Source organism: Nerophis ophidion, linkage group LG15 (genome assembly GCF_033978795.1).
Source record: "Nerophis ophidion isolate RoL-2023_Sa linkage group LG15, RoL_Noph_v1.0, whole genome shotgun sequence".
Taxonomy (NCBI): Eukaryota; Metazoa; Chordata; class Actinopteri; order Syngnathiformes; family Syngnathidae; genus Nerophis; species Nerophis ophidion.
In genome coordinates, this window is record NC_084625.1 from 47,912,263 (window position 1) to 47,931,538 (window position 19,276).

The 19,276-nt window shown below is 39.0% G+C and overlaps 1 protein-coding gene across 5 annotated transcripts in view; it reads right to left on the reverse strand.

Moving 5' to 3' along the window:
- rbbp8 (retinoblastoma binding protein 8) overlaps window positions 1-19,276 on the reverse strand; it is a 45,143-nt gene that overhangs the window by 5,495 nt on the left and 20,372 nt on the right. For 4 of the 5 annotated variants that reach the window (XM_061922299.1, XM_061922298.1, XM_061922296.1 and 1 more), the window contains 10 exons: window positions 17,366-17,433; window positions 16,475-16,709; window positions 14,258-14,363; window positions 13,337-13,422; window positions 13,107-13,212; window positions 12,873-13,004; window positions 9,568-9,613; window positions 3,498-3,585; window positions 3,286-3,427; window positions 708-3,206 (listed from right to left, as the gene is read on the reverse strand). In XM_061922299.1, coding sequence (XP_061778283.1) covers window positions 3,109-3,206; window positions 3,286-3,427; window positions 3,498-3,585; window positions 9,568-9,613; window positions 12,873-13,004; window positions 13,107-13,212; window positions 13,337-13,422; window positions 14,258-14,363; window positions 16,475-16,709; window positions 17,366-17,433 — 1,107 coding nt within the window. In that variant the 3' untranslated portion in view covers window positions 708-3,108. Of the gene's footprint in view, window positions 1-707; window positions 3,207-3,285; window positions 3,428-3,497; window positions 3,586-9,567; window positions 9,614-12,872; window positions 13,005-13,106; window positions 13,213-13,336; window positions 13,423-14,257; window positions 14,364-16,474; window positions 16,710-17,365; window positions 17,434-19,276 lie in introns of those variants that run through there. The other variant, XM_061922297.1, reaches the window with a different exon arrangement.

A 19,276-nucleotide genomic window follows, 5' to 3' on the forward strand; every position in this document is an offset into this window, starting at 1 on the left:
GATCAAAATAAATACACAATAGGAGTGTTCATTGATTTAAAGAAGGCATTTGACACTGTAGATCATCAAATTCTCATTTCTAAATTATATACTTATGGAGTCAGAGGAGTTGCACTGGACTGGTTAACCAGTTATTTACATCAACGACAGCAATATGTTGAGATCGATGATCATAGGTCAGAATGTATGAATATTGAATGTGGAATTCCACGAGGTTCGATTTTAGGACCCAAACTTTTTACTTTATATATAAATGATATTTGTGAGGTTTCGAAAATTTTACAGTGCGTATTATTCGCAGACGATACAAATTTATACTGTTCAGGAGATGACTTGAAAATTTTAGCCAATAATATTAAAGAGGAAATGGTTAAACTAAAATTGTGGTTTGATATAAATAAATTATCTTTAAATTTGGAAAAGACTAAGTATATGGTATTCGGTAATAAAAGAAAGATGGAAGTTAGTTTATCCATAAACAATGTGAAAATTGAGAAGGTGTCTGAAATCAGATTTCTTGGGGTCATCTTAGATGAAAAGTTGACATGGAAAGCTCATATAATGCATGTGAAAAATAAGGTATCTAAAAGCTTATTTATTTTGAACAAGGTTAAATATAGTTTTACATACAACACAATGAGAATGTTATATTGCTCAATTATTCTACCTTATTTCAATTATTGTGCAGAAATATGGGGAAATACATATCATAGCAACATAATGCCTTTATTTCTTTCACAGAAAAGAGCAATTCGAATCATTTTTAAAGTAGGATATAGAGACCACACAAATCCACTCTTCATTAGGTCAGGATTACTAAAACTAAAAGACATTGTAGAATTGAATACACTATTAATGATGTTCAAAGCGAGAAATAAAGTTCTTCCGAAGGACATACAAAAGTTATTTGTGTTCACATCTGAAGATGAGAACCACAGAAGGCCGTATGACTTTAAACATCCAAGAGTGCGAACAAATTTGAAACAAATGTGCTTGTCTGTTGTTGGTGTGAAAGCATGGAATTCTCTAAACAAAGACTTAAAAAGCTGTAAGAATATATTTGTATTTAAAAAAAGTTATAAAAAGAGAAAACTGAAATTATATCAAACTGAGTTTTGATTTAGATTGGACGTGTCATTGTGAAAGTGCTTAAAGGAAAATGGAAAAGTATGTTGGAGTTCGGGTGTTGGTGGAGGGAACATTTATAATTCATCTAAAATACTGTAATTTGTGTTAAAAAAAGGGGCAGATAAATATAAGAATATAATTCTTCCATCTGCTCCTTTCTGATCATGAAAATGTATAAGAAAGAAAAACAAAAAAAAAACAATGACAGTGTCAATTGTACGTGGCTTGTAAATATGCATTTTCATGAAAGGAATAAAAATAAATGATGATGAAATGATGATGATGAAATGAGCAAAGGTGAAAAAAGTCGTGTTATTTTCATATTTTTTCACTTCATAAACAGTGCTTTGATAAGCTACAGATCAAATAAAATGTTTACATGTGACCTATGTTGTACATTTAAAAGTTATGAATTAGCAAGCAGAAAACTTAATTCACTTATGTTATATTTTGTCAGCATGTCTCAATCTTATATGCAGAGTAAATGAGCAAAGGTGAAAAAAGTAGTGTGTATTTTCATATTTCTTTTACTTCATAAACAGTGCTTTAATAAGTTACAGACCAATTAAAATGTTTAAATGTGGCCTATTTTGCACCTTTACTTATTTCAAATGATAGAAGTTAAGAATTAGTAACAAAAAAACTTAATTCACTTGTGTTTTTTCAGCACGTCTCAATCTTATATGCAGAGTAAATGAGAAAAAGTGAAAAAAGCAGTGTGTATTTTCATATTTTTTTACCTTATAAACAGTGCTTTAATAAGCTACAGACCAAATAAAATGTTTACATGTGATCTATTTTGTACATTTAAAAGTTATGACTTAGCAAGCAGAAATCTTAATCCACTTATACTTTATTTTCTCAGCATGTCTCAATCTTATATGCAGAGTAAATGAGCAAAGGTGAAAAAAGTAGTTTATTTTCATATTTTTTTTACTTCATAAACAGTGCTTTAATAAACTACAGACCAAATAAAATGTTTACATGTGACCTATTTTGCACCTTTACAAGTTATGAATTAGCAACCTGAAAAGGTAATTCACTTATGTTTAATTTTATCAGCATGTCTAAATCTTATGAGCAAAGGTGAAAAAAGCAGTGGGTATTTTCATATTTTTTTTACTTCATAAACAGTGCTTCAATAAGCTACAGACCAAATAAAATGTTTACATTTGGCCTATTTTGTACATTTAAAAGTTATGACTTAACAAGTAGAAAACTTAATTCACTTATACTTTATTTTATGAGCATGTCTAAATCTTATATGCAGAGTAAATGAGCAAATGTAAAAAAAAGTAGTGTATTTTCATATTTTTTTTTACTTCATAAACAGTGCTTTAATAAGCTCCAGACCAAATAAAATGTTTACAATTGGCCTATTTTGCACCTTTTTAAGTTATGAGTTAGCAACCTGAAACGTTAATTCACTTATATTTAATTTTATGAGCTTGTCTAAATCTTATATGCAGAGTAAATGAGCAAAGGTGTAAAAAGTAGTGTGTATTTTCATTTTTTTTTACTTCATAAACAGTGCTTTAATAAGCTACAGACCAATTAAAATTTTTAAATGTGGCCTATTTTGCACCTTTACTTATTCCAAATGATAGAAGTTAAAAATTAGCAACCAAAAAACTTAATTCACTTATGTTTTATCAGCATTTCTCAATCTTATATGCAGAGTAAATGAGCAAAGGTAAAAAAAAGAAGTGTGTATTTTCCATATTTTTTTACATAATAAACAGTGCTTTAATAAGCTACAGACAAAATAAAATGTGGCCTATTTTGCACCTTTACTTATTCCTAATGATAAAAGTTATGAATTAGCAACCAGAAAATTTAATTCACTTATGTTTTATTTATTGAGCATGTCTCAATCCTATATGCAGAGTCAATGAGCAAAGGTGAAAAAGCTAGTGTGTGTACATTGAGTCAGTGCACCAAAAGAGCTGGATTGAGCTCCTTGGTGAACACACTAACTTGTTAGCTGTCCTTCTGGCTATTCTTTGGGGAGAAAAGTACAGCAAAAGGTTGCTTTCTTCGTAAACGAGACAGCGGGGTCTTCTCCTCCTTTATATAACCTACAAACAGATGTGTTAAGGCAGTTGTTTATGGGTCAGAATTTGACAGATGGTCTCCAAAGTGTAAAGACAGAGTGACCTCTTTCAATGCACGTCTGAGTCGACGGGAATCCGACTTCCCAGAAATTTTCCGGAGTGTTGGGCGGAATAAAGCGATGGCGGTGCCGAGAGCATTCAGACAGCTTCTTCTGCTTCTCCTCCTCTGGGAGATGTGCGTAATACTGGAGGAGCGAGCATCTTGTTAGACTTGGATCGACACACAAAAATCCGTGATTCGAGTATTAGACTTACAACTTCACACTCTTTGCAGGTGGTGCCCTTCAGCTTTCTTCTCTCGTCTTTCTTGCGCACCACTGCCACATGTGCAAATGCCGGATGTCTAACGCACACAGAGAAACTTTGACCCCCTTAACATGTTTCAAAACGTACCTAATTTTACACACACATCAGGACTGGCGAAAATTGCCATCTAAAAAAAAAAAAAAAAAAAAACTCCAAAACTCAAAATTGCACTCTAGAGAAAAAAACACAGACAGCACTATTTGTAACTTCCGTTAGGAATGTCGTAGAGACATGAAACAAAAACCTCTATGTAGGTCTGACTTAGACCTAGATTTCATACAATGACATCCTTCAGCAAAAATCAACAGGAAGTTAGCAAAAAACCCTTCAAAACTAAATTTCCTAAAACATTTCGTTTTTGCCTCTTTGAGCTGTAATTTGACCCCTTAAAATGCTTCAAAACTCACTTAATTTTACACACACATCAGGACTGGCGAAAATTGCCATCTGATAAAAAAAAACAAAAAAACTCCAAAACTCAAAATTGCGCTCTAGCGCCCCCTAAGAAAAAACACAGACAACACTGCTTGTAACTTCCGTTAGGAATGTGGTAGAGACATGAAACAAAAACCTCTATGTAGGTCTGACTTAAACCTAGATTTCATACGATCACATCTTTCAGCAAAAATCAACAGGAAGTTGGCAAAAACCCCTTCAAAACAAGTTTCCTAAAAAATTTCATTTTTGCCTCTAAGCTGTAATTTGACCCCCTAACATGCCGCAAAACTCACCTAATTTTACACACACATCAGGACTGCTGAAAATTGCCATCTAACAAAAAAAACCCTCAAAAACTCAAAATTGCGCTCTAGCGCCCCCTAGGAAAAAACACAGACAACACTGCTTGTAAGTTCCGTTAGGAATGTCGTAGAGACATGAAACAAAAACCTCTATGTAGGTCTGACTTAGAACTAGATTTCATTCAATGACATCCTTCAGCAAAAATCAACAGGAAGTTGGCAAAAACCCCTTCAAAACAAGTTTCCTAAAACATTTCATTTTTGCCTCTTTGAGCTGTAATTTGACCCCCTTAACATGCTTCAAAACTTACCTAATTTTACACACACATCAGGACTGGCGAAAATTGCCATCTAATAAAAAAAAAAAAAACTCCAAAACTCAAAATTGCACTCTAGCGCCCCCTAGGAAAAAACACAGACAATACTGCTTGTAACTTCCGTTAGGAATGTCGTAGAGACATGAAACAAAATCCTCTATGTAGGTCTGACTTAGACCTAGATTTCATACAATGACATCCTTCAGCAAAAATCAACAGGAAGTTGGCAAAAACCCCTTCAAAACAAAAGTTTCTTAAAAAAATTCATTTTTGCCTCTTTGAGCTGTAATTTGACCCCCTAACATGCTTCAAAACTCACCAAACTGGATCCAGTTTGATGGTCTCCAAATGCTTCAAAACTCTTTAAAGCATTTTAAGGGGGTCAAATTACACCTTAAAGAGGCAAAAATGAAAAAACAATTGTTTTTAAAGGGCTTTATAAATAAAGTTGGTATGGTACATATTTAGGGATGTGAGCACCATTTGAGGAAAAAAAAAAAGAGGAACATTGAAAAAAAAAAAGGGAACACGCAAACCCTGAAAGAAAATGTTATGACTACATTTCCTGCAATTTGGTGCATTTCTACACTAATTTTACTTTTAGATTTATTCTCATCTAGCAACCTCTTTTGAAACGTACATGTCCCATGTAATGTACCAACATTTTTTTTTTTTTCTTTTTAACTTTTAGTAGATAATTTGGGAGTTTGCACCGGCTCCCTGTTCATTTTACAATTGATTTTAAAACCTTGCTCTTTGTTTTTAAAGCTTTACATGGACTGGCACCTCATTATATTTCGGACCTCATCCAAACTTACAATACTGCGCGCGCTCTGAGGTACGAGAGCCAGCTCCAGCTCCTGGTGCCCGAGACCAGACTTAAAACTAGGGGAGACAGGGCCTTCTCTGTGGTCGGCCCTAAGCTCTGGAACACACTGCCCCTCCATATATATATATATATATATATATATATACAGAATTATCCATCCATCCATCCACTCTACCGCTTATTCCCTTTGGGGCCACAGGGGGCGCTGGTGCCTATCTCAGCTACAACCGGACGGAAGGCGGAGTACACCCTGGACAAGTCGCCATCTCATTATATAATAATATAATACACTAAAACACTCTGCCCCTCCATATAATATAAATAATATATTTATATTATTCATATATTATATATATATTTTATATATTATTTATTATTTGTATTATTGTCTATTGTGAGCGAACTGTGGTGCTAAATTTCCCCCAGGGATCAATAAAGTACTTTCTATTCTATTCTATTTTATTCATATTTGAACTGCTCCCACAGTGGACTGTTTTAAGTCTCATCTTAAGACCCATTTTTATCCTCTGGCTTTTAACACTACGTGAGTTGTGTGGTCCTCTGTTGTCCTCTGTGTTTTAAAATTGTGATTTCTATTCACTGTTTTAATTGGTTTTACCCCTAAAATCGTTTTTAATCATATATATTTTATATTGTTTTTATATGTATTTTATTTTTTGTTTTGTTTTTATTCAGTTGTTGGTGGAGCTCAGGATAGTATTTGAATGTTGTTTTTAATATTGTTGTGCAGCACTTTGGAAAGATTTTGTTGTTTAAATGTACTATATAAATAAAGTGGAATGGATTGGGGGCTTCACGGTGGAAAAGGGGTTAGTGCGTCTGCCTCACAATACGAAGGTCCTGAGTAGTCCTGGGTTCAATCCCGAGCTCGGGATCTTTCGGTGTGGAGTTTGCATGTTCTCCCCGTGAATGTGCGGGTTCCCTCCGGGTACTACAGCTTCCTCCCACTTCCAAAGACACGCACCTGGGGATAGGTTGATTAAAAGCACTAAATGGTCCCTAGTGTGTGAATGTTGTCTGTCTATCTGTGTTGGCCCTGCGATGAGATGGCAACTTGTCCAGGGTGTACGCCGCCTTCCGTCCGATTGTAGCTGAGATAGGCACCAGCGCCCCCAAAGGGAATAAGCGGTAGGAAATAGATGGCTTGGATGTCAGGTTGACGATGTTGCATCTGTGGTGAAGGCGGAGGAGTCTCTCTTACTGCCTGAACCAATAACAGCAGCCTCTGAGCCACTGCCAATTAACGAAAGTTGGATACCAAAGCAGACTGAAAGGGTATGTACCAAATCACTTCATTTTGTTTACCTTTTGAATTGTCCAAATATACTTTGATCGAGTTTCAAGGGTTGTATTTCGAGCAAGTGCATTATTGAAGTTATTTTTCTCCAATTTTAATTGTCAGCGTTTCCCCAATAGTTAAGTGAACGTGTTTTGGCCAAAACATAAATTTTATATTGTCATTTAGTATTGAGTAGCTTTGATGCGTCCTGGGTTCGAGCCCCGCTTGGGGTCTTTCTGTGTGGAGTTTGCATGTTCTCCCCGTGAATGCGTGGGTTCCCTACGGGTACTCCGGTTTCCTCCCGCCTCCAAAGACATGCACCTGGGGATAGGTTGATTGGCAACACTAAATGGTCCCTAGTGTGTGAATGTTGTCTGTCTATCTGTGTTGGCCCTGTGATGAGGTGGCGGCTTGTCCAGGGTGTACGATGCCTTCTGCCCAAATACAGCTGAGACAGGCTCCAGCTCTCCCCGCGACCCCGAGAGGGACAAGCGGTAGAAAATGGATGGATGGATGGATTATTATTATTGTAAAATTGTATAACATGCATGCAAAAAATTAGGAAAAAGTTTCTCACTTGGCATCTCTATTCTGTAGCCACGCCCCCTGGGTAGTGTGCTTCTGGTGTCCATCCATCCATGTTCTACCGCGTATTCCCTAAGTGCAAGTTAAAACTCTACTATGCAAAGCCAAACCCATTTATCAAAAATATCCTGAAACGCCGCCGGCTTGGGCCCGAGTTCACCTGAGATGTACTGATGCAAAGTGGAAAGGTGTTCTGTGGTCTGACGAGTCCACATTCATTCATTTTCTACCGCTTATTCCCTTTTGGGGTCGCTGGCGCCTATCTCAGCTACAATCGGGCGGAAGGCGGCGTACACCCTGGACAAGTCGCCACCTCATCGCAGGGCCAACACAGATAGACAACATTCACACTCACATTCACACACTAGGGACCATTTAGTGTTGCCAATCAACCTATCCCCAGGTGCATGTCTTTGGAGGTGTATGAGTCCACATTTCAAATTATATTTGGAAACAGAGGTCATGGTGTCCTCCAGAACAATGAGGAAAATAACCATTCGGATTGTTATAGGCGCAAAGTTGAAAAGCCAGCATCTGTGATGGTATGGGGGTGTATTAGTGCCCAAGGCATGGGTAACTTACACATCTGTGAAGGCACCATTAATGCTGAAAGGTACATACAGGTTGTCATCCAAGCAACGTTATCAAGGACGCCCCTGCTTATTTCAGCAAGAGAAGTGTTACAACAGCGTGGCTTCGTAAAAAGAGAGTGTGGGTACTTTCCTGGCCCGCCTGCAGTCCAGACCTTTCTCCCATCGAAAATGTGTGGCGCATTATGAAGCGTAAAATACGACATTATTATTTGCAAAAAAAAATAAAGTTTATGAGTTTGAACATCAAATATCTTGTCTTTGTAGTGCATTCATTTTATTATGGGTTGAAAAGGATTTGCAAATCATTGTATTCCGTTTATTTTTACATCTAACACAATTTCCCAACTCATATGGAAACGGGGTTTGTACAAGCGGTCACAAAAGACAAACTATTCGTCGCGGGAGCGGAGATCCAGAAACTAGACCGGGGAGTGTGCAAGACCTCCGTCGTGAAAGACGAGGCGTGGAAGTCTGCAAAGTAACTCTACAAGCGTGCAGCTCAGCCTTTCACTAGCAGGAGTCAGGACTAGCGATTGAGCTAAGAAGACAGTGCCTGGAGACAATGTTCCGTTGTTTGGTAACACTTTGCTTTACCAGAGAAATGCATAAACCAGGTGTGTCCAAAGTTCGGCCTGGCGGCTATTTTCGTAAGCCAGCTCATTTTTTGTGGGCCTGTAGCAGGCTTCGGGATTGAAAACAAATAAATAAAAACCAACAAAAATCCATAAAGTGCCAAAAGGCATAATGTAAGAAGAAAATAAAGATGCGTCTTTAAAAGTGTATAACATAATCACTAATAGATTACAGTTCTGTCGCATTGTAAAGATGTATCTATCACAGAGTTACTCAGTTGTACATTAAAAAGCACAATGTAATACAGGGGTAGGGAACCTATGGCTTACGAGCCAGATGTGGCTCTTTTGATGACTGCATCTGGCTCTCGGATAAATCTGAGCTGACATCGCTTGACACGATAAGTAATGAATAATTCCACTTGTTAAAAATAACGTTCAAAATATAAAACATTCTCATGCATTTTTATGTTCAAGAAGTTGCGTTAATGGTAAGAAGTAATTTATTTATTATTGGTTAGTGTGGGGCTTGCCCTCCTGGGGGTTCTTCAGACCACCAAGCACCGACATGAGAGCCCGTTTCAGGGTTACAATATTCTTTTATTTTTCAATAAGTCTCTCAGTTGCTTTCCAGAAATTGTCGTTTTCTCTTTCGTTCTCGCTCGCTCTCTGGCTCCAGTTTCAACCCCGTCTTTCCTCCTGGCTGCTGCTTATAACAGAGCGACAGGTGATTCCATAACAAGGCCCAGATGGGCCATCTACGCACCTGTCGCTGATTTCAAGGCCGGTCCTGGCACACCCTGCTTCGCTGCAGGCCCGCAGGCCACGTCCCCTCCACAGTTAGCATCAGAATAACAATGTTATTCCAAAGAATGAGAGACTTATTATACTCTAGAAATGTTGGTCTTACTTAAAAATGCACGCGTTTAGTTGTGTTCAGTGTTAAAAAAAAATATATTATATGGCTCTTACAGAAATACATTTTAAAATATCTGGCTTTCTTGGCTCTCTCAGCCAAAAAGGTTCCCGACCCCTGATGTAATATGTCAAAGCAAAAACGAAAATGTAAGCACATTTACTCACTTTACTTTGTTCATACGTGGGTAGTTTTCAGAAGACTCTTCTTCTTCTGGAAGGAACAAAGACAATTTTAAATGTGTTGTCACATAAACAAACTGAGCACATTATCTGGAGAACTGAATCACAGAGGAGCTGTATAAACATTTGATATCAGTCTGAATCACATAATTGTAGTTCACTTTAGTACTACGATAACAATCCTATAAATAAGATCTGGGTAAATTAAGGCCTGGGGGGCCAAATCTGGCCCATTAAGCTTTTCAATCTGGCCCGCCGGACATTCCCAAATAATAATAAACTGTAGCTACCATTATGATGTGCAGTGATGTTGTCTAATGCAGTGATTTTCAACCACTGTGCGTGGGAAATTATGCAACTTCACCTAATTGGTCCAAAAAATATTTTGGGCAAATCAATAATCATAATAATGTGTCTTTGTCTAGTGCCTGTGCTGTGTAGACCTTGGCAGGGTAATCTTGTAATACTCCATATCAGTAGGTGGCAGCAGGTAGTTCATTGCTTTGTAGAAGTCGGAACGCGTCGAGAATGGTTTGTCGTGATCCCAATATGCAGAGCACAGCGGTAGACAGCGTGCAATTAAAAATGGTGTGTACCACTTACACCAAAAATTAACAAAAGGCTAGGAAAAGGCACTGAAGCATAGGGATGGCTATGTAAAACCAAACTAAAACTGAACTGGCTGAAAAGTAAACAAAAACAGAATGCTGGACGACAGCAAAAACTTACAGCGTGTGGAGCAAAGACGGCGTCCAAAATGTACATCCGTACATGACATGACAATCAACAATGTACCCACAAAGAAGGATAGCGTACGCACAACTTAAAAAGTCTTGATTGCGAAAACCAAGCAGGTGCGGGCAATAGCACTCAAAGGAAGGCGTGAAGCTGCTACAGGAGAACACCAACAACACAGGAAGGGTCACCAAAATAAGAGCGCAAGGCAGGAACTAAAGCACGGGAAACAACAACAAACTCAAAATAAGGCACGACAACCTTGTGGAGTTTCATTTTTTAACCTTTCCTGCTGGTGGTGTGCCCACGTATTTTCTTTTTTGAAAAAAATGTGCCTTGGCTCAAAAAAGGTTGAAAACACTGGTCTAATGACCGTAAGTCTTGAACTATACAAAGTATTTACATGGTTAGAATCTGTGCTTTTGCATGATGTACTAGTTACTATGGTAATCCAATTAGTTACTATGGTTTTCTAAGTCACAGCATTTCAGACGAGGCACCAAGCAGTGTGGGTGGGGAGCGTTTCCACGGAGTGTCAGCCTGAAATACTTGTGTCAGGGACAGAAGCGGAAGGAGATTTTTACAACAAAAATGTAAAGTTTAGTGATACATCAGATTGTAGGTGGGGTTTATATTTCGCTGTGTTTGTTGCGTTTTTGTTGCAGTTTGCTTGATTGTAAAATATATCGATTGAGAGGGGGTGTGACGTTCATGTTGTCAATATTCAGTGTTTTATCGTTGATAGTTAATATTGAGACTCTTACGGATGTACTACCAGTCTGTAGTTGCCAGTGTTCTGTACTACATGGTAGTGTGCTGGGGGGGGCAGTACATCTAAGCAGGACAGCTATAGACTGGAGAAACTGAACAGGCGGGCGATCGGAATAAAACTGGACTCACTGGTGACGGTGGCAGAGAAGAGGACTGTGGAAAAAACTAGAGAGCATCCTGGATGATGCCAGTCACCCTCTGCATAGCGTTATTAGTACCCAGAGGAGCCTGTTCAGTGCTAGACTGCTTCATCCCAAGTGCAGAACTAGTAGACTAAAAAAAACCTTTGTCCCACACGCCATTAGACTGTACAACTCCTCTCTGAGGGGGAGGGAGGGTACTAGGATGACAGGCGATGCAAAACAATAACAGTGCAATACTTTTTCATAACATGGTCACTACTGCCTAGTTTCTCTTGTTAAATTGTTATTTTACTGTTATATTTTTATTCTCAATGTTGCTTTTTATTTGTATTCTTATTGTAATATTTGTCTATTTTGTTCCCATTATTTACTTTTTTAATTCGATCTCAATTCTGTACACTGCTGCTGGAATTTAAATTTTCCTGAGGGAACTCCCTCGAAGGAATCAAAGTACTATCTATCGATTGCAGGGGTCGGCAACCTGCGGATTTCAGTGTGTCTCCCAGAAAAATCCCGGGGCTATCATTATCCGCTTTTCGCCCGCACAATAATATTGAGGGCGTGCCGTGATGACGACGCTTTAAACTTCTTCTAAAACATGTCGTCGCACCGCGCCCGCTTTCCCGCCATGCTATCTGCATCCGCATTTAACACTCTTACTAATATGCGCCACACTGTGAACCCACACCAAACAAGAATGACAAACACATTTCGGGAGAACATCCGCACTGTGTGTTTATGTTGTGTTACGGTGCGGATGTTCTCCCGAAATGTGTTTGTCATTCTTGTTTGGTGTGGGTTCACACTGTGGCGCATATTAGTAAGAGTGTTAAAGTTGTTTATATCACAACCCTCAGTGTGACCTGTATGCCTTGCAGTCACTCGTGTGTGTCTGCAGAAGCCACAAACAACATGTGTTTGGGCTGGCAAAATGATAACACAGGTTGTAGAGGGCCCTAAAGTCTTTGCCAAAATAGCACGTCCTTATTATTGATGTTGGGGTGAAAACCTCCGGACTTTCGCGAGAATAGTCGCCCTGAAATTCGGGAGTCTCCCGGAAAAATTGGGAGGGTTGGCAAGTGTGATGCTGTCAAGCGGCATTCATATAAAACTCACAGGCTGCACTAACATTAAATTTCCATATTAAGGTGCGGGCCACGTGTCTGAGACCCCTAGTTTATACATACAGGTAGCACAAAGCAAAAAAAAAACTCTGTATGCAGTGTTATTTCATTTTAAATTTCAAATGAGTTTTGTGGCTCCCATTGTTTTCTTTATTTTGTGAAACGGGTCAAAATGGCTCTTTGCCGACCCCTGATTTATTGTATATCCCGCATTCTTTATTTTCATGTACATTTGGTGTTTCTCATTTAGTAGAAAAAATAAAAAATGTCATTCTGTATTTTAAGCCGGTTTTTCATAACGTTTTTAGCATTCAGACAATATTATAAGGTTTTTTATTAGTGTTCCTAAAAATCGATATACTGTCCCGGAGACAAATTTTTTCTCTAAATTTGGCCCCCGGAGGCAAATAATTGCCCAGGCCTGCTATAAATAATTAAGGCTTCTCTAATGGTGTCACCTAAAACTTGACCTAATTAGATTGTCCAGGCATACTGAATATCCTCAAACATAATATACCATTGTCCTCCTCTTGCTCCATAGCCTCACATGGCTGACTGGCAACTTGTGAGCTGATGTAAGATATGTACTCTTCATGGCCGGTGGCGTCAAACATTCGATCCAGACTGTCGTTGGCCTTCTCCCCGATTCCTTGGCATGCAAAAAAAAAAAAGTCAGGTTTTAGCACGGCATGCTATCAATCAATCACTCAAACTTTATTTGACAACAAACGTTGGAATGTGAGTGATTTACCGGAGACACTGTGTTCTTCTTCCTCGTCATTTGCACGTCGGCCTTGGAGCAAACTGTGACTGACCCAAGTGCAGTCACTGTCAGGCAGTTGTCCGTGTTCTTCATGCTTGAGTACAAACAAACGGCAAATGTATCATGTCATAGCCACCAATAGCAACGAGGAAAATCGCACCGACTGGGTCAAATGGCCCGCAAACTAAGTCTAGGACGTCAGGAACAAAAGACTTTACCTCAACGGCTCCTCGCTCACTGTCATACATTGAAAAGTGGAGCGCAGGGTCCATGCTCCACATGTTCTCCACTGTGTGCGTCTTCTCTGCTCATAAAACGGATCCAATTAGAACAGGGGTAGGGAACCTATGGCTCGAGAGCCAGATGTGGCTCTTTTGATGACTGCATCTGGCTCTCGGATAAATCTGAGCTGACATTGCTTAACACGGTAAGTAATGAATAATTCCTTTTGTAATAAGTGTTAAATATAATGTTCAAAACATAAAACATTCTCATGCATTTTTAGTCCATCCATCCGTTTACTACCGCACCTGTTCAAGAAGTTGCATTAAGAAGTTATTTATTTATTTTTGGTTAGTGTGGGGCTTGTCCTCCTGGAGGTTCTTCAGACCACCAAGCACCGACATGAGAGCCCGTTTCAGAGTTACACTATTGTTTTATTTTTCAATTAGTCTCTCAGTTGCTTTCCAGCAATTGTATTTTTCTCTTTTGATCTCGCTCGCGCTCCGGCTCCAGCCCCATCCCCATCTCTCCTCCTGGCTGCTGCTTATAACAGAGCGACAGGTGATTAGATAACAAGGCTCAAGTGGGCCATCTACGCAGCTCTCGCTGATTTCGAGGCCGGTCCTGGCCCACCCCAGTTCGCTTCAAGCCCGCGGGCCACGCCCCCTCCACAGTTAGTTTCAGAATAACAATGTTATTACAAAGAATAAGAGACCTATTATACTCCAGAAATGTTGGTCTTACTTAAAAATGCACGCATTTAGTTGTGTTCAGTGTTAAAAAAAATATTATATGGCTCTTACGGAAATACATTTTAAAATATTTGTCTTTTTGGCTCTCTCAGCCAAAAAGGTTCCCGACCCCTGGATTAGAACAAAGAGGTCACCCCAGAGTCAAGAACAGCAAAGTGGTCTTACCTTGTCTTTGTGAGGAGCCGTGGCCATGAAGGTGGTTTCGTCTTTGGTCCAGCAGTCTAGAGTTAGGCTTCTTGAAAGCTGGACTCCCACAGTCAACACTTTGAACCTGTCAACATTGAGTCAAAAATAAACAGTTAAATTATGGCGAATTTGGGGGGAAAAAAATATACTCTGAATTTTGTGGAGGGGTGGAGCATGGGCCAACAAAATACAGATAAAAAAGGGCTTGTCTTTTCACATTTTCATTAATTTGTAGAAATTAATGAAATGAAATTAATTCCACTCCGTCCCCATCCACAACCTCAGAGTAATTCTGGACGATAACCTCTCTTTTGAACACCATGTCAACCACATTACAAGAACTGCTTTCTTCCTCCTCAAAAATATTGCCCGTCTCCGTCCATCCCTCTCCTTCTCTGCCGCTGAAACCCTGATCCATGACTTCATCACCCCCCAGACTCGACTACTGCAGCAGCATCCTCTACGGCTCATCTCGCAAAACTCAATAAATTTGGGAAATAAATAACCCAAAAATTTATATTTTGGTGTTTTCTTACTGTACAGAACCGTGACCTCTAAACCGAGCTACGTACCGAACCGAAATTTTTGTGTACCGTTACACCCTTAATATTCAATCATCATATGTCCTCTTTCCTATGTGCACCCCTAGGACCCTAAACCAGCATTCAAGTGTTCCTTACGTGATTATGACCTGGGCATTGCATTGTTACAGCAACGATATAATCCCATATGACTCTTTATACCGCCCCCATTCTCTTGTCCTACTTCAAAGCTATAAAAAACTAGTGTTATTGTACTTTCTGTGTATGTACCAGGAAACTATTCAGTTGCAGTGACCAGCACCATCTCTGCACTTTTATATATGGCTGTATGATGTTCCAACAAAATTGTGTTGACATGAATATACATAATATGACAATGACGATAAAAGATTGATAGATTGAACGTTGAAGTATTCCCCCCCTCCAATGTCTAATAATCTGTTTAGTGAGGCTTGTACATTTCAATCAATCAATCAATCAATCAATCAATGTTTACTTATATAGCCCTAAATCACTAGTGTCTCAAAGGGCTGCACAAACCACCACGACATCCTCGGTAGGCCCACATAAGGGCAAGGAAAACTCACACCCAGTGGGACATCGGTGACAATAATGACCCAGTGGGACGTCTGTGACAATAATGACTATGAGAACCTTGGAGAGGAGGAAAGCAATGGATGTCGAGCGGGTCTAACATGATACTGTGAAAGTTCCATCCACAATGGATCCAACACAGTCGCGAGAGTCCAGTCCAAAGCGGATCCAACACAGCAGCGAGAGTCCCGTTCACAGCGGAGCCAGCAGGAAACCATCCCAAGCGGAGGCGGATCAGCAGCGCAGAGATGTCCCCAGCCGATACACAGGCAAGCAGTATATGGCCACCGGATCGGACCGGACCCCCTCCACAAGGGAGAGTGGGACATAGAAGAAAAAGAAAAGAAACAGCAGATCAACTGGTCTAAAAAGGGAGTCTATTTAAAGGCTAGAGTATACAAATGAGTTTTAAGGTGAGACTTAAATGCTTCTACTGAGGTGGCATCTCGAACTGTTACCGGGAGGGCATTCCAGAGTACTGGAGCCCGAACGGAAAATGCTCTATAGCCCGCAGACTTTTTTTGGGCTTTGGGAATCACTAACAAGCCGGAGCCCTTTGAACGCAGATTTCTTGCCGGGACATATGGTACAATACAATCGGCAAGATAGGATGGAGCTAGACCGTGTAGTATTTTATACGTAAGTAGTAAAACCTTAAAGTCACATCTTAAGTGCACAGGAAGCCAGTACAGGCGTAATATGATCAAACTTTCTTGTTCTTGTCAAAAGTCTAGCAGCCGCATTTTGTACCAACTGTAATCTTTTAATGCTAGACATGGGGAGACCCGAAAATAATACGTTACAGTAATCGAGGCGAGACGTAACAAACGCATGGATAATGATCTCGGCGTCTTTAGTGGACAGAATGGAGCGAATTTTAGCGATATTACGGAGATGAAAGAAGGCCGTTTTAGTAATGCTTTTAATGTGTGCCTCAAAGGAGAGAGTTGGGTCGAAGATAATACCCAGATTCTTTACCGTGTCGCCTTGTTTAATTGTTTGGTTGTCAAATGTTAGAGTTGTATTATTAAATAGAGTTCGGTGTGGTGTGAAGGCAAACCTTGCTGTCAGGTGACTGCTTGAAGCTTTGAGTGTGAGAAGATCTGCAGGTTTGTTTCTTCTGCTCCACTTCGGGTATTCGCCCTTTTGGTTCACCATCTTCGTTTTTCGGTTTCTCTTTGCATTTAAAGTCGTCAATGGCCAACTTTTTACCAGGAGGGGAAAGAGATGAAGACTTGTCCGTGGTGGAGTCTGGACTTTGGACGGATGTCGATGACGAGGAGATGCGACGAGGCCTTCACAAGGGGGCACATTGTATTTTCAATTGTAAAAGTGGTTAAAAGGATGGTCTATGTCAGGGGTGTCAAACTCCTTTAAGATCGGGGGGCCACGTGGAGAAAGATCTACTCCAAAGTGGGGCCGGACTGGTAAAAAAAAACGGCACGATAACATAAAAATAAAGACAACTTCAGATTGTTTTCTTTGTTTGAAAATAGAACAAGCGCCTTCTGAAATTGTACAAATCATAATGTTGTTGTTTTTTTTTTACACTTACATGTTGCGGTTAATAGTCGTTATTTATATTTTCTGAAGAAATTATGTGATAACTGGTGTTAAATATTCAATCTATCAAGTTTAAAAAATATATCAAAATCAAATTACAGTATGTTATTCATGTAGTTTGCTCATTTTCCTCGACTGACGTTCTAACATCATGTGGTTTATTTTCCACATATGTGGCATCATCTACAAAGATACAAAGAATTGCTATTACGACATCTAGTGAACACATTTAAAAAAATTTCAGGTTCATTTTTATACTTAGCAAACTCATCTCGCGGGCCGGATAAAAACCTGTTGGCGGGCCTGATCCGGCCCTTGGGCCGTACGTTTGACACCCCTGGTCTATGTGGTGCAATGTCGCCTGAATGTTTTGTCATCTTGTCCTTACTTCAGGTGAACACCAGTCAATAAAGAAGATTTTGGTACATTTCGCTGTCCTGCAGCTTCCACAGTTTTCTAAGAAAAGAATATGAAAAACAAATGTTAAAATGTTAATGCTAACAGTTAGCACATTAGCCAGATAGTGTCGAGTAATAAAAATACAGTCGCGATCAATAGTTTACATACACTTATAAAGAACATAATGTCATGGCTGTCTTGAGTTTCCAATACTTTGTACAACTCTTATTTTTTTGTGATAAAGTAATTGGAGCAAATACTGTACTTGTTTGTCACAAACAACATTCATGAAGTTTGGTTCTTTTATGAATTTATTATGAGTCTACTGAAAATGTGGTCAAAAGTATACATACAGCAATGTTAATATTTGCTTGCATGTCCCTTGGCAAGTTTCACTACAATAAGGCACTTTTGGTAGCCACCCACAAGCTTCTGGTTGAATTTTTGACCACTCCTCTTGACAAAATTGGTGCAGTTCAGCTAAATGTGTTGGTTTTCTGACATGGACTTGTTTCTCCAGCATTGTCTACACGTTTAGGTCAGGACTTTGGGAATGCCATTAAAAAACCTTCATTCTAGCCTGATTTAGTCATTCCTTTACCACTTTTGACGTGTGTTTGGGGTCATTGTCCTGTTTGAACACCCAACTGTGCCCAAGACCTAACCTCCGAGCTGATGATTTTAGCTTGTCCTGAAGAATTTTGAGGTAATCCTCCTTTTTCATTGTCCCATTTTAAGCACCAGTTCCATTGGCAGCAAAACAGGCTCAGAGCATAATACTACCACCACCATGCTTGACGTTAGGAATGGTGTTCCTGGGGTTGAAGGCCTCACCTTTTCAATTCCAAACATATTGCTGGGTATTGTGGCCAAACAGCTCAATTTTTGTTTCATCTGACCACAGAACCTTCCTCCAGAAGGTCGTATCTTTGGCCATGTGATGTCACATAAAACATAAATTGTTAATAAAAACACAACATTCAAAGGATAATAGTAGAAATATTAATGATTAAAAAAAAACAACAATAAAATAACAGTAAGATGATAATCATGTTTTTCATCTAAATGGGAATATATGAAAATCCTCGGCATCCTAATGACAGCAGTCCTTGTACAGTAGGTGATATTTTATTATGTTTATTGACCCTCACAAAGTCTGCAGTTACCGTATTTTTCGGAGTATAAGTCGCACCTGCCGAGAATGCATAATAAAGAAGGGAAAAAACATATAAGTCGCATTTTTGGGGGAAATTTATTTGATAAAACCCAAGAAATAGTGAACAACAAGCTGAATAAGTGTACGTTGTATGAGGCATAAATAACCACCTGAGAAGGTGCCTGGTATGTTAACCTAACATATTATGGTAAGAGTCATTCAAATAACTGTAACATATAGAACATGCTATACCTTTACCAAACAATCTGTCACTCCTAATCGCTAAATCCCATGAAATCTTATACGTCTAGTCTCTTAGGTGAATGAGCTAAATAATATTATTTGATATTTTACGGTAATGTGTTAATAATTTCACACATAAGTCTCTCCTGAGTATAAGTCGCACCCCCGGCCAAACTATGAAAAAAACTGCGACTTATAGTCCGAAAAATACGGTAGTTATATTTAGTGATGAAGAAAAAAAAAAAAGAAGCAAGGGTGATGTGTTTTTAAAATTAATGCGCCGCGTACGCTTAAAATGACCAAAATACGTAAATATTAAATGTTGTTATGAATATGCCTGTTACTACATTACATATATATATACTTACATCATGGATATAAAACCTCAATTAATATTTTTTTAAGGTTTCTGTAAGCGGAATTGCACAGCTCCCATAGGCTCCGTTGTGAGCAAACTTTTGATCGCATTTATTCAATATTTAGAATGCAAAAAAAAACACA